Here is a 12,977-nt window from a genome sequence, read left to right as displayed (position 1 = left end):
TGTTTAAATGTAACTTAAAAGGTGATGTTCAAATGTTATTTAAAACTAAGTCGTGTTTCTGTTTTTATCCTGTGCACAGGCCCAGGCCTCCCCATTTCCACCCTTCACGATGGCCGCACTGATCAAGGTACGCTGTCTCGCCTGCTGTTGTCTTGTCTTAAGGAATTCTGCCTCTCAGGACACTACACTAGAGGAAGCAAAGCAGTTTCCCCACACCAACAAGGGGAACCGTGATGGATTCTGTTACTATATAGTTTAGGGTTACATAGATTCGGCTATTCTTCTAACCAAACCTAATCATATGGAATTTAATAATTATTTGCAATAAGAATCTGGCATAATGCAGATGAGTTACATAAGAGAAATTAATCTTATCTTCCCCTATCAGCCTTATAAAAAAATGCAGAAGCTTAGAATTGGAAGGAAACTAAGGATTTTTAGTACAATCTTCCTCCCAAATAAGAATGCCTATTTTTTTGGTAACATCTCAAACTGGAGATGAGTTCCAGATATAACTCCAGTTCAAAGCAGAGGGTGACTGTCACGCTAGCTTTTTTGTTTTAACAGCTACATCACACTGTTGCCACTTATGAAAACCCTGGAATTTGGAGGCTCTTTCCATTTTCAACTGCTATCGGGACCGATTTTCCCCAGCCTGCATTTGTGGTATGGGTTCAAAATAGTTCACACCTCAAAGATGACCATTTTTGCTCTCAATGAAGATATCAAGGTGTCATCATCCTGATATACTTCCTATGGTTCTTTGTTATCTTTTGATTGACTATTAAACATTATAAGGTTGAAGTTCATGCAGACTAGGAACAATGAGGGACTTCAACACCCATGCCTCCTATCATCCCTGTGACAAGTCAGGAGACTGCTTTGGAATTAGTTTGGCTGCCAGCTCAATGGCCTAAGTATAAGTGAAAATAAGGTAATGAGTGAAAACAGAGTCAATTCAGGAGCTCAGGACAAGACAGGCGTCATAATGATGAAACTGTGAATTTAGTTTCATTTTGAAGTTTTGGGTTTTCTTACCTTGTGTCTAATATTGAAATACTTTTAAGAATAACAGAGTGTATTTCTCAGTCTGGCTCATTTCAACCTTCAGTGAGAGAAATTTTAAAGTAATACTACTTTTAAATTCCTAAGTTTTTGTTTTAATGGAAATTACCATAAATGTATATTCCCATTTTATCATGACTGCAAAATAAAGGTCAGCTTTCCTTTTTTCATAGCATGAATTTCCACTGTCTCACTATCCTTCTCATATTCCTGCCAGATAACAATTTCTGTACTGTTGACAAAGCTTTATCACTTCACCCAATACTTAGAAAATAGGCACAGTGTTGAAGTCACTCTCATATACGTCATATGTTTTCTAACTCTCAAAGAGTAATGCAAGTTCTTTTACAGCACAATTATGAAAACTTGCTTGATGATGAAAATTCTCAAGAAATGTTTATGATAAATAGATTTTCAAGCCCTTCCCAGAAATTCCAGTTCAGTGGATCTTGTATTGGATTAGGAAATTGTATTTTTAATAAATTCCCACACAAGTTTTGGAGCTGCTTTTTAGAGCAGATACTATGTCTTCTATTTATTTGTAGTTTTTTCACCCATTTCCCATTTCTTGATGCCCAAAATATTCACTTAACAGATACTTATTAAGTACCTATTTCATTAAGCCAGATATTGTGCTGGATACTAGATCCTTAAAATGGACAGATGGATAGTTACACATGGTCACTGTTCTCAAGGAGGTTACAGATCAATGGGGAATGCAAACATATGAATGGGCAGTTAAACACAGTGGAGTAAAGTATTAAGATAGGGGAAGTAAAGATATCATGAAAGCATAAAAGCAGGGCACCCATTTGGAGATTGGGGGTTAAGGAATGTTTCCTAATGATAGCTGTATCAACCTTAAGACTCCTAAATATAAAGGAGGGATTGATGCTGTTTGGATGTCTGGTTTGGTCAAGTAGATTGATATTGATGCTTTTTATTGAAAGATGGGGTTCACTGTGGGAAGAATGCTTTTGGAGCAATGATTAATTTTGTTTTGAATGTTGAGTTTGAGATACTGAAGGCATACCCAAGAGGAGCTGTGCTGGAGTGTAATCGTTTTGGATCTGGATGTTGGAGATGGGTTTCGACTTAAGACATTCATTATGTAATACATGGTTGTTGAGACCATGGAAGCAGAGGAGGCAGCAGAATGAGGAAAGTGAGGGTGAGCCAGGCTAGTGGAAAAGGAGCCCAGAGTAAAACTGTGCAGAACACCAACATGAGAAATGGAAAGAGAAAAATGAATCTGTAAAGGAGACCAAGAGGGGGCGGAAGGAGGAGGACAAATTTTAGGGAATGGAAGGCAGAGGAGGAGAGGATCTTGAGAAAAAGGGAGTGCTTGTCTGTGTCAAGTGCTGCAGATAATGAAACAAGAACTGCCCTAAATCAAGGAGCTTAGCAAAATGAGGATTAGCTCGGTGAGTGTAGTTTCAGTGGAGCCATGGAGGTAGAAGCCAGGCTGAAATCAATTTAGATATACATAAGAGGCAAATTAATAACAAGAGATAGTATTTTTGATAGGTCTGACTGATGAGAGGAAGAAAAAGGGGATGATGGCTGGAAGAGGTTGATAGAGGTTGAAGTTTGTTTTTGAAAGCTGATAAAACTTTAAGCATGGTTCAATGCTAATGGAAGAAATTTGGAGACCAAAAGAGGTTGATGACATAAAGGAGGCAGTTTCATGAGAAGGTGGGAAAAGTGGAGTCCGGAGACAAGGAGGAGACTGATTTCCAGTTCTGTGATGAGAGAGAGTGAGGAAACTATAGATGTTAATTGTATGAAAGTTTGTAGAACACAGGGCAATGGCTTCATTTTTTTATGCAAAGTGGGGTAAAGTTATTTGAAAATAACAATACTTGAACCAGATACTCTATATAAACTCAGAAGAGCTGGCACTGGACATGGAGGGCCCATATGAATCTTATGCATAGCAGGTCTTCATTAAAATTACCCAACTGATTGAATAATCTCATTTGCCAGATATTTCCCTCTTACATACTGTAATCAATGAACAATATTTTGTAGTTAATGATTTGAATAAAAATCTCATATGTCTTCCATCATTCTTACCACTTGATTTCATATTAATGAAGAGTCTCCAAATATATGAAGAATTCATACTACATGTCATGTACCAGGAACTGTGTGTGCTGGGTGCTGACTTAGTCCACAATGATGAGTGAAAGAAGGTGGAAGATGCAGTGGGGACTGTAGCACTCCTTGCCATGTTATATGTTTCCAATACAAAGCCACAGAGACAACCCCAATTTCCACTCCTGTCTCTCCCCAAGACCCTATGAAATTCCATTTTGTTCCAAGGTGTGGGAAAATCATCCACTTACTATCCATAAAAATGAAACCCCAAACTCTGGAAGCGTTAATAAGCTATTCCATTCAATCTGTCATTTTGGTAAACCATTAATCAAAAATATTCAATAGCTAGGAATAAAATAGAGAAGGAATCAAGGTTAAACCAATCAGGCAACACCAGCATATTGTCTCTGATTTCCAGTACCTGTTGGCAAACTGTTAAACATGGTCTAAATAAATATTACAGCTACTCTATGTTTCCTCCCTTTATCCTTGACAGTTCCACATTCAAAACCCACACAAGGAAAATGAAGAGCTGGCTCCATTGTACTTAGAATCTAGGAATCACTTTATTTATTAATTCAATTTAAATTTTTTATTGAAGTATAATAAAATGTGTTATTTTCAGTCATAAAACAAAGTGATTCAGATATATATGAATATATATAACTGAATATATAAAGTATATATATAATATTGTATTTATTATTTATATATAAAATATTATATATATTATTTTTCAGATTCTTTTTCATTATAGGTTATTAGAAAATATTGCATATAGCTCCCTGTGCCATGCAATAGGTCCTTGTTGTTTATCTGTTTTATATATAGCAGGGTATATGTGTTAATCCCAAACTCCTAATTTATCTCTCTCCACTCCCTTTTTTTTTTTAGTTTTATCTTGTAAGTTGCCACAAGTATCTCTTTCCTGATGGATCATCCAAAGTTAAAATGAAATGTATTATATATCTTATACAACTCATACCAAAACATCTATACTTGTTCTAAGATTAAATATAACACGTTGGAGCAAAATGCCATGACTATATGAAAACTGAGAGTTACAAGGGAAGTGGTTTGGCAAACTTAGTATAGTTACAAGAACTCCCCCAGCTCTGCATCTTCAAGGACCACTTGTTTAAAAAGGCACCAAAACAAGAAATCTACAGAATGTCTTTGGCAGAACCTTCCGTGTCTCAGAAGTCATCCAGACCCTCTTTAAAAAAATAAAGCCACAAACTCCATTTATTATACAAAAAATAAACTCACTTTCTCTAGATGGTAACTTAGTATGCATTTCAAGTCAAAATAAAGCTCATAAAAAAGTCCTCGATTGCTAGGAAACCATTTGAATGTACACCGGTCTGCAGCATCAGGAAATCAATGGATTTGTTCAGTTTCAAAATTAAAGTGTGAAACATAACTAAGCTCAATGATAAACAGAAATTTCTGGGGGGAGATCTTTTAAGGTGAAACACAGAAAGAGATCATAGCTTGTATATATTGTTGTTCTACTAAGATCTATAACTACCTTGAGAGAAAGGATGTGAGGAAATAGGATGCACAGTAATTCAATTACAAAAAAGGAAGACTATCCTATGTTAAGCAAATATAGCTGGAAAAGATTAAGAAAGAAATAGATGTAAAAAAATCACAGAAATAAAATTTTACCTTACACATTGAAAATTTTAAAACAAACTTTGTAACTACATAGTTAATTATTTTAAATGTGAGGTTTCAGCAATATAGTTTTACTTCTACCATTTGTTTTTTTTTAGTAAATATATATTTTTAAAATGTCACCTACACAGGTCTTGGCTTCATATTTTAATATGAAGATTAGTTTGAGATGGGGAAATGTGGCTGAAGAAACATTGTTGCTTCTATGATTCTGCTCACAATATGTTTTGGTGCCCTTGGGATCAGTTTAGGAGACAAAGATTGATGTCCTTCATAAGCTCATCCCTACTTTAAAGGCTGTGTTAAAAATATGCTTATCCATATGAAACTCCTTAAGCAAATTTTTATGCAGTTTTACTTGTATTCATATTAAAGCTAAAGAAATTTTAAGAAAGGAATTTTCTTATGGAAATTCTACTAATTAAAAATTTACACTGTATTTTATTTTTTTTAAGAAATTAAAATCCTGGAAGAAAACAAGGATTTGGAATATGCTTTGAAAAATATCCGGCTGCCTAAAGAAGAAATTAAAAAACTTGACGTGGATGATATTAGTAAGACCTTTTTAAAACTTCTCTGAAATAGATGTGAAGCTGAACACTTTATCTTGCTTTTTTAAAACAGAATTATAGGGTAAATATTATAGTCCAAATTCTGTAGTATTACAGGCTCTTAATTTAAAAAATCATATTGTAACAGTAGGTAGAGTTTTATGAAAAATCTTTCATATCTGTGAATAGGGTTGATCTTACACTTTTCTGTAACTCCATTTCAACACCGATATTTTTAAAAAAGAGTTTCTCTAATTTTAATTTTAGAATGTGTGCTTCTGGAAAAATGATAGTTTAATGTTTCTAGTAATTTGTAAATTGGGGAAAAAATGTAATAAAAGTCAGATAAAACAGTCTTAATTCTTAACAATTTACTAGTTATGTATTGATTTTTTCTTATATATTATTATTGAAGAAATAAAAAATGCTATGAGTATAGTGGAATGATGATTTTCCTCTGTTTTTGTTTTTCAAGCTTTATGGTACAAGATGATCCTTCCTCCTCAGTTTGACAGATCAAAGAAGTATCCCTTGCTAATCCAAGTGTATGTAAGGTTTTCCTTGGTTAGAAAACTATTTACTGAAATATCTTGGATTAAATAGACATGTATGAGATAGAATGAACCATTCTCCTCGATAGCAGTTCCTATTAATGCTGTTTTTATATATTCCCAACTAATAAGAGTAAATAAAATACAGCTATTTAAAATAGCTAGAGAAAGTTTTAAGATTTTAGGTGGACTTGCTTGCGTTTGCTGTTTTGAATTTCCTTTGTATGGCAAATTGCCTAATGTGTCAGAATACCTTTGAGATAGAGAAATTTCAGCCAAAAAAAAAAAAATATTGTAAAGCATCTTTAACATCTTATGTAATTGAGTCAGAAATGAAATAAGGGAATGGAATACATTTTGTGGAATCACACCCAAAATCAGTGCTGACCTACACACAATTTGCTTAAAACACCATGCATTTTTTTTAGTATATCTTATGCCTGCTTTTAGCAAGTGGCAGGTGGCAGAAATGACGAAAAACCCACACATATTCCTTGAAATGCCAACCCTAGATGTATCCGTTTTGGGGAAGAGGAGAGGCTGTGTCCCAAAACAACTTCCTTGTAGCAAACCTCTGGGAAAGCCTGGTCCTCTCTTGGTTTTGAGCCAGTTCTAATGCCACTGTTATTGAAATTTTTATCATACAAATGTACTGGGAAATACTAAAGGCAATTCTTGGCCATGGTGGGAAGTTGAGTTTCACAAAGGAATCCGAGATTCTATCTTTTTCTTTTTTCTTTTTTTTTTTCTTTTTCTTTCATTTTTCTTTTAGGTATGGTGGTCCCTGCAGTCAGAGTGTAAGGTCTGTATTCTCTATTAGATGGATATCTTATCTTGCAAGTAAGGAAGGGATAGTCATTGCCTTGGTGGACGGTCGAGGAACAGCTTTCCAAGGTGACAAACTCCTGTATGCAGTGTATCGAAAGCTGGGTGTTTATGAAGTTGAGGACCAGATCACAGCTGTCAGGTGAGCACCTTCTCATTCAAACAGAAACTGATGTCCATGAAAGTCGTGTAATCACTCTTGGGTTTCTCCAGCTGTAATGCCTTAATTCCTTTTGTCTCTTTGCCTGACTTTCCTAAAGTTATCATTAGTCTTAAAGGAATAGTTTTACCCAATATGAGAAAATATTATTTGTGAAAGAGAGCTAATAAATGTATAGAAAAATGATTTTATAGTGAAAGTTGATAAAGATGTTCCTTCTAATAGCCTTTCATTAACATGGGTCACAATTAGCAGAAAAATGTGTATAACTCTAAGTATGGTCTGTAGGAAACTAGACGTCTGAATTTGCTCAAGCCTTGTGGATTCTACCTCATAAATTTAGAAATGGCTCAAGAGTTCTTCAGCTCCTTGTATTTACAGGTGTTAGGTATTCTTTTGTAATTAAACTAGCTATGTTAGGATGAAAGTGTTTTCCTATTTTTACTTGACAAAAAATTCATTTTTCATATTAGAAATTACATTATGAAAACATTTAGAGTAAAGACAGACTCATAATCTGAGTTCTTTTTCCCAACTACATTCTCAACCATAACTTCTGGCTCAATCATCTTTTCCTAAAACATAAAGAATACAGTCACCAAAATTCTTCCTGATTTGGAAACACCGTGCAGAAGAATCTGGATATATCTATCTAGCTGTTGAATTTCTATTATTACGTGTGAGTAGGTAAAGTTAGGGAATAGTAATTTGTGAGTGTAAAAGTTAATACAGGCTGATTGAGCTCTTAGGTGTGGATCTATGTCCATGTGTGACAACTAAAGGTCAAACACTGTTTCATAGCAAAGAGCAATTCAGAAAATTCATTAATACTTTTATCATCTGAATATCATTAATAGTTATTGATTTCAACACAGCATAGACAAACACAGATTGTATTTAACAACTAGGAGCCAGGCCCAGACAACACTTTTCTGTATTTTTGTCTTTAATCGCAGCAGAGAGTTTAAATTCACAAGTAATAATTTTTTAAAAAGAAGTAATCATAACCCATATGTTTTCAAAATTTTCTTTCATTCGGTGAATGATAATACACACACATAAAACATTCAGTTGAAAGCAACATCAATTTGAGTAAAATCTGAAAAATTAATAAGTAAATTACCAAATAACACTACACAGTCTGTAGGCATCATTCACATCTAGCTTCTAGGATGGAGTTTAAAGCTCTTACAGATCTAGATTTTTGGCCTTTCCACTATTTGAACTTGTTTGGGAGAGTCATCTGCTTGCTGGAGAATCACAGATTCAGTTTCTCATATAAAGACTGTGGTATACCTTAATAGGAATATTTGATCAGCATTGAAGACTTAATTCTTCAAGGAATTGGTTTTGGCACTGTAGGGCCATTTATTTTTATTTAAACCAGCAGTAAACACCAAGGATATGTAATCCTAGGGGCTACTTCAAAAGACAGAGATGTCAATTATGGTTTGTAATTCAACTTTCCAAAATTGGTAGTTAAAAGTGGTTTGTTTTAGCATTGGTTCAAACAATTTTATCATTAATGTCATACATCATTATATTTTTGTGCTTTTATTTTCCACCAAAAATGCAACAATCTTAAGAGGAGTACCACAAGAAACAGAACAGATTCTTTTTTTTTAAATCATATTTTTATTATAGCGGATTGACAGTCTTCTGTCAATTTATGCTATACCACAAAGTGACTCAGATACACACACACACACACACACACACACACACACACACACACACACATTCTTTTACTCATAATATCTTCTATTATGTTCCATCACAATTGATTGAATATAGTTACCTGGGCTATACAGCAGAACCTCATTGCTTATCCAATCCAAATGCAATAGTTTGCATCTACTATAGCTTCTTAATGTTTTTCCTTGGGTAACATGAAAATTTAAACCTGAAACCCATGCATAGACCTTAACAAAAATTGTTATTTCTGATATTCAACATATAGGACCCAAAGTCACAAATTCTATTGATTTTCACAATAACATAAATGTCTTTGGACTTTAGGATTGAAGATGGGCCAGAGGTGGTGACTGGCTACCTTCGCCGTCTCTGAGCCCTTTTTAGGATGGAACCTGAAGAAGTTCTTCCTACTATTGATTAGGCATGTGTTCATTCATTGACTCAGATTCAACAAGAGATAAAATATTAACACAAGCTATTGCAGCGGTCTGTATAAACTGTGTAATGTGCAATCTCTACTTTCAATGCACTTACAATTTTTGAAGAGTGAATACACCACATGCACTAAAGCTACAACATGGCTGTTAGATGGAACTTTTGTATTCACCTTAGTGAACAGGGATGGCTCTGTGGCCCCAGCAGAGCACATATACAACAGAGGAGATGCCAACTGGGCTGGCCTTGGCTTTGCTTGAAACTATTATTCTGAAGAAGTGAAAGGGAAGGCTTGGAACCCAAAACAAGAGAAAACAATAGCTAAAAGTATAGATTTATAGTGATAATTCTGGGATTCAATCATGTATCTATCCAAGAGATTTTTTTGGAATCAGACTCTGAGTGTCTGCCCTGGGGACTTGGGATTGTAATTCCTCTATGGTAGCCCTTCAAATTACCTCCCCCCAAAAGAATGAAATTTTTTTCCTTAAATCTCTTACAAAGTGCTATCTGGCTAAATTTTTTACATAGTAAAAGGAAATCATATGATTATATTTGGAAACACTGGTAAATACTAGTCAGAGTCAAGAAATAGATTTAAGCAAAGCAAGCAGGAGAAAAAAAAAAGAAGCCCTACAACTTTATCAAATTTTGACTATACATAAAAGAGACCCCCAGAGGAGATATTTGGGAGTCCAAAGCTTAAGTAAAACTGAGATCTGCTTTCTTCAGGCTCCTCTGCGAATGGTGTGTTTGTGAGACTTGAAAACTTCAGTAGTTAGAGGGTCAAATCTGCTTATTTGTGTGAGGTTTGGCATTTTAGACATTCCCACAATTTTGGCATTGTATATAAATTCAGGATTAGTGGTAAGGAAGAATTATACAAGAAAAAAAATCTCATATCATACTTTATACATGGTATCAATAAGAACATTTCCAAAATAGAAGAATGATTGATCACTAAGGTTTCCAAATGACCTTTGGTCTAGGGCCATTTTTATGAGAGATAAGTTGTTAAATCCAGTCCAGTGCCCCAAATTAGAAAAACATGCCTTTTCATTTGTTATTAGCATTTTGTTGATTTAACCACATTATCAATAGTATTTCTGATAACCCTCCTGGAAGCTCTTCAGAATTTGGAGGTAACTTTTATAGAGCCTTGTTGATCTCAAAGTGCTCAGATTATCTAGCTAACCTTTAACCTAGTTCTGCCACATTAAGTGTTAATGTTTCATTTCCATGTTAACTATTGCACTATCATTTCCTGTAAATGTCATCCTTTCAGAATAAACCTCGGAAGGGAGCAGTTAAGAATTTCCTGTTCTCGTGTATCACCTGTTATTTGCTTTTACCCCAGATGCAAGGCAATATGATTGCTAGCTTCTGGGAGATCATAAAATCACGATTGATTTTTATGGCTCAGAAGGGTCTTCAAGCACAAACAGCAAGATTATTGTTGTGACAAAGAAAGTGCACCTTCTTTTCTTTCACTTGGCTTTTGAAGTTTGTGGAAGAGTTGCCGAAATGCCACAATTTGCCACTCATTTCTCTACCTCCACACAGGTAGCAACTTGCTGTTTGCTACTGCATTTCTCCCCTGTAGGCTCCTCAGTGTCCCTCAGAATCAGTGTCGAGTAAGCTGTGACTGACGGGGCTTCTTCCCATCTGTTGGTCCCGGGCATCTGCCCAACTCTTCTACAAATTAGAAACATGCATGTTGAATCCATGCAACAAGCAAAATGGTCACTGTGAAATCCCTTTAAGAAATCCCATTATTCAACTGAAGAAAATCATTCCGTCCTAGTTCCAGAGAAGAATGAGAAAGGGCATTAAGGGCACTTAAGGCAACAAAAAAATAGTATTTTTTTTCTGGGGTCATGAGTGTGACTTTGGTCTCTTTTCCCTCTTTTCCTTCATGGCCCCATCCAGGTTTCTGGAATGGCTCATTCACTTTGCTTTTTTCCTTCCACTGTCTCTGCTTCTCTGAGAGTTTCTTGAGTTTAATCAAAAAGTTCCCCCAATAAATCACACTTGCTCTGGAACACCAGAGCTCATGGAGGCACGGAATAAATTAGCCTCAGTCATTCTTGTTTTGCACCAGTGAGGCAATTAGATTTCTGAGGACTTCCCAGGACTTTTTAACGTTTGCCCTTCAGCATGGCAGAGGTGGCTCCTGAAGAGAGATTTCAAACTCATTTTCAAATGGAGACTCTTTCTCTGAGGGACTCCAGTGCATCATGTTTTTCCTCTTAAAAGATACATAAAATTGTCCACATCATGATAAACTGAAGGTACCTAAGTGCGAAATGGGAAAAGGATGGATATTTTTCCATGGATGAATGTGACCAAAAATGAGACACTGATTATTATGCCTGTCGACCTAAATAGAAGGTTAAAATGAGGCAAGCTCACAATTGTCAAAAAAATAAGAACAAAACAAAGAGTTTATTCAGAATAGCAGAGGAATTGCAATTCTGGATTCATGAACTGTAGCAATCTATAGGCCAGTTCATTGAGGGTTCAGGCTAGGCTGTATTTATAGGCAGGGAATATAAAGAGGGGAGAATACAGTGAGAGTCTAATAAAGTCAAAAACAAATAGATCATCTTTGAATACTCCCCAAGCAGACAAGACAAGTCCAGTCATACAAAGAAAGCTCAATTCAGCATATTTTGAGGAACCAACCCATCTTGGGTCGTTTCTTGTTCACATCTCTGTAAACCATAAGCAAAACTTTCCAAGGTTGATGTGCACAACCCCTGACCAACTCCCTATCATTTAAGGAAATATAAATATTATCAGTTTTCTGTAAATCAGGTGTATATGGAAATAAGTCCCTCAGTCATAAAATTTTGTTTTCCTGAGGTCACATGCATGAAATTTTCCATTTGTATCTTTCAGTTTCATTTGAGATTGAAATTCTTTCACATTAACATCTACACAGTCCAAATCATGAGAAATTAACAAAATTGGAAGTAGCAATGACAAAACTCTTTCTCTCAAAAACTGGAGATTTGGGATTTGGTCCTACTCATTGTGCAATTACTTCTGATGTCACTATGAGCCAGTCTCTTAACCTCTCTGAGTCCCAAGTAACTCACCAGCACAATTAGAAAAGTACTAACCAGCCCTGAAAATACTAACTCCAGGGATGTACCATTGAGTCTAAAGGATCCTTTTATCCTTTGCAGAAGACATGGTAATATTCTTTTAATTATTTGTAAATGTAGTCTTATTATGCATGTGTTTAAACAAAGAAACTGTAGCGCTTCTATTAAATCTTTGGATTAAATATGCTTGTGTAATGAAGTAAATGTCATGTGTACACACTTAAAATTCTAAAAATTTGTTTCTTTTACTTTAGAAAATTCATAGAAATGGGTTTCATTGATGAAAAAAGAATAGCCATATGGGGCTGGGTGAGTTGTTTTATATGCTTTATGCCTGTTATTCAGTTCGGCAATCATTTTCAAAAGTGTTCGCTTATAAGGTTTCTCATGAAATGTTAATGTTGCAACATAATTTGATCTGTCAATGGAAACAAGTCAATTTGTACTATCTGGGCTTCAAAGTGGTGGCTTAAGTGTTTGTTCCTTTTTTTAATCATTTAGCTTCTTCCCTATAGCAAATTAACTCATAATTGACACATTAATTTCTGGTATTAGATTATGAGCATACCGAACTGAACTGTATTCATCTGAAGTTTAGTTTCCTTTATTATTTTAGGGTTAATGTATTTCTTTCCTTTTATGTTTCATCCCTTCATTTTTATGAAAAGCTAAGATAAATTTTGAAATTACAGGAACTTTCATACATAAATTCCCTAGGACCCAGCCTTTCCTAGTCCTATCTTGCCCATTTTGATTCTTTTTAGTAATCAAATTCTTTCACCAGATCTAATGTTAATTTGTGCTA

The 12,977-nt window shown here is 35.0% G+C and overlaps 1 protein-coding gene across 2 annotated transcripts in view; it reads left to right on the top strand.

Annotated features, from left to right (window-relative positions):
• FAP (fibroblast activation protein alpha) overlaps positions 1–12,977 on the top strand; it is a 71,136-nt gene that overhangs the window by 47,510 nt on the left and 10,649 nt on the right. For both annotated transcript variants that reach the window (XM_005671884.3, XM_021074900.1), the window contains exons 17-21: positions 80–127; positions 5,301–5,399; positions 5,872–5,941; positions 6,720–6,914; positions 12,427–12,481. In XM_005671884.3, the coding sequence (XP_005671941.2) occupies positions 80–127; positions 5,301–5,399; positions 5,872–5,941; positions 6,720–6,914; positions 12,427–12,481 (467 nt within the window). The remainder of the gene's footprint in view (positions 1–79; positions 128–5,300; positions 5,400–5,871; positions 5,942–6,719; positions 6,915–12,426; positions 12,482–12,977) is intronic.

This window comes from Sus scrofa, chromosome 15 (assembly GCF_000003025.6).
Source record: "Sus scrofa isolate TJ Tabasco breed Duroc chromosome 15, Sscrofa11.1, whole genome shotgun sequence".
Lineage (NCBI taxonomy): Eukaryota > Metazoa > Chordata > Mammalia > Artiodactyla > Suidae > Sus > Sus scrofa.
This window is presented reverse-complemented; position numbering and strand designations above follow the sequence as displayed.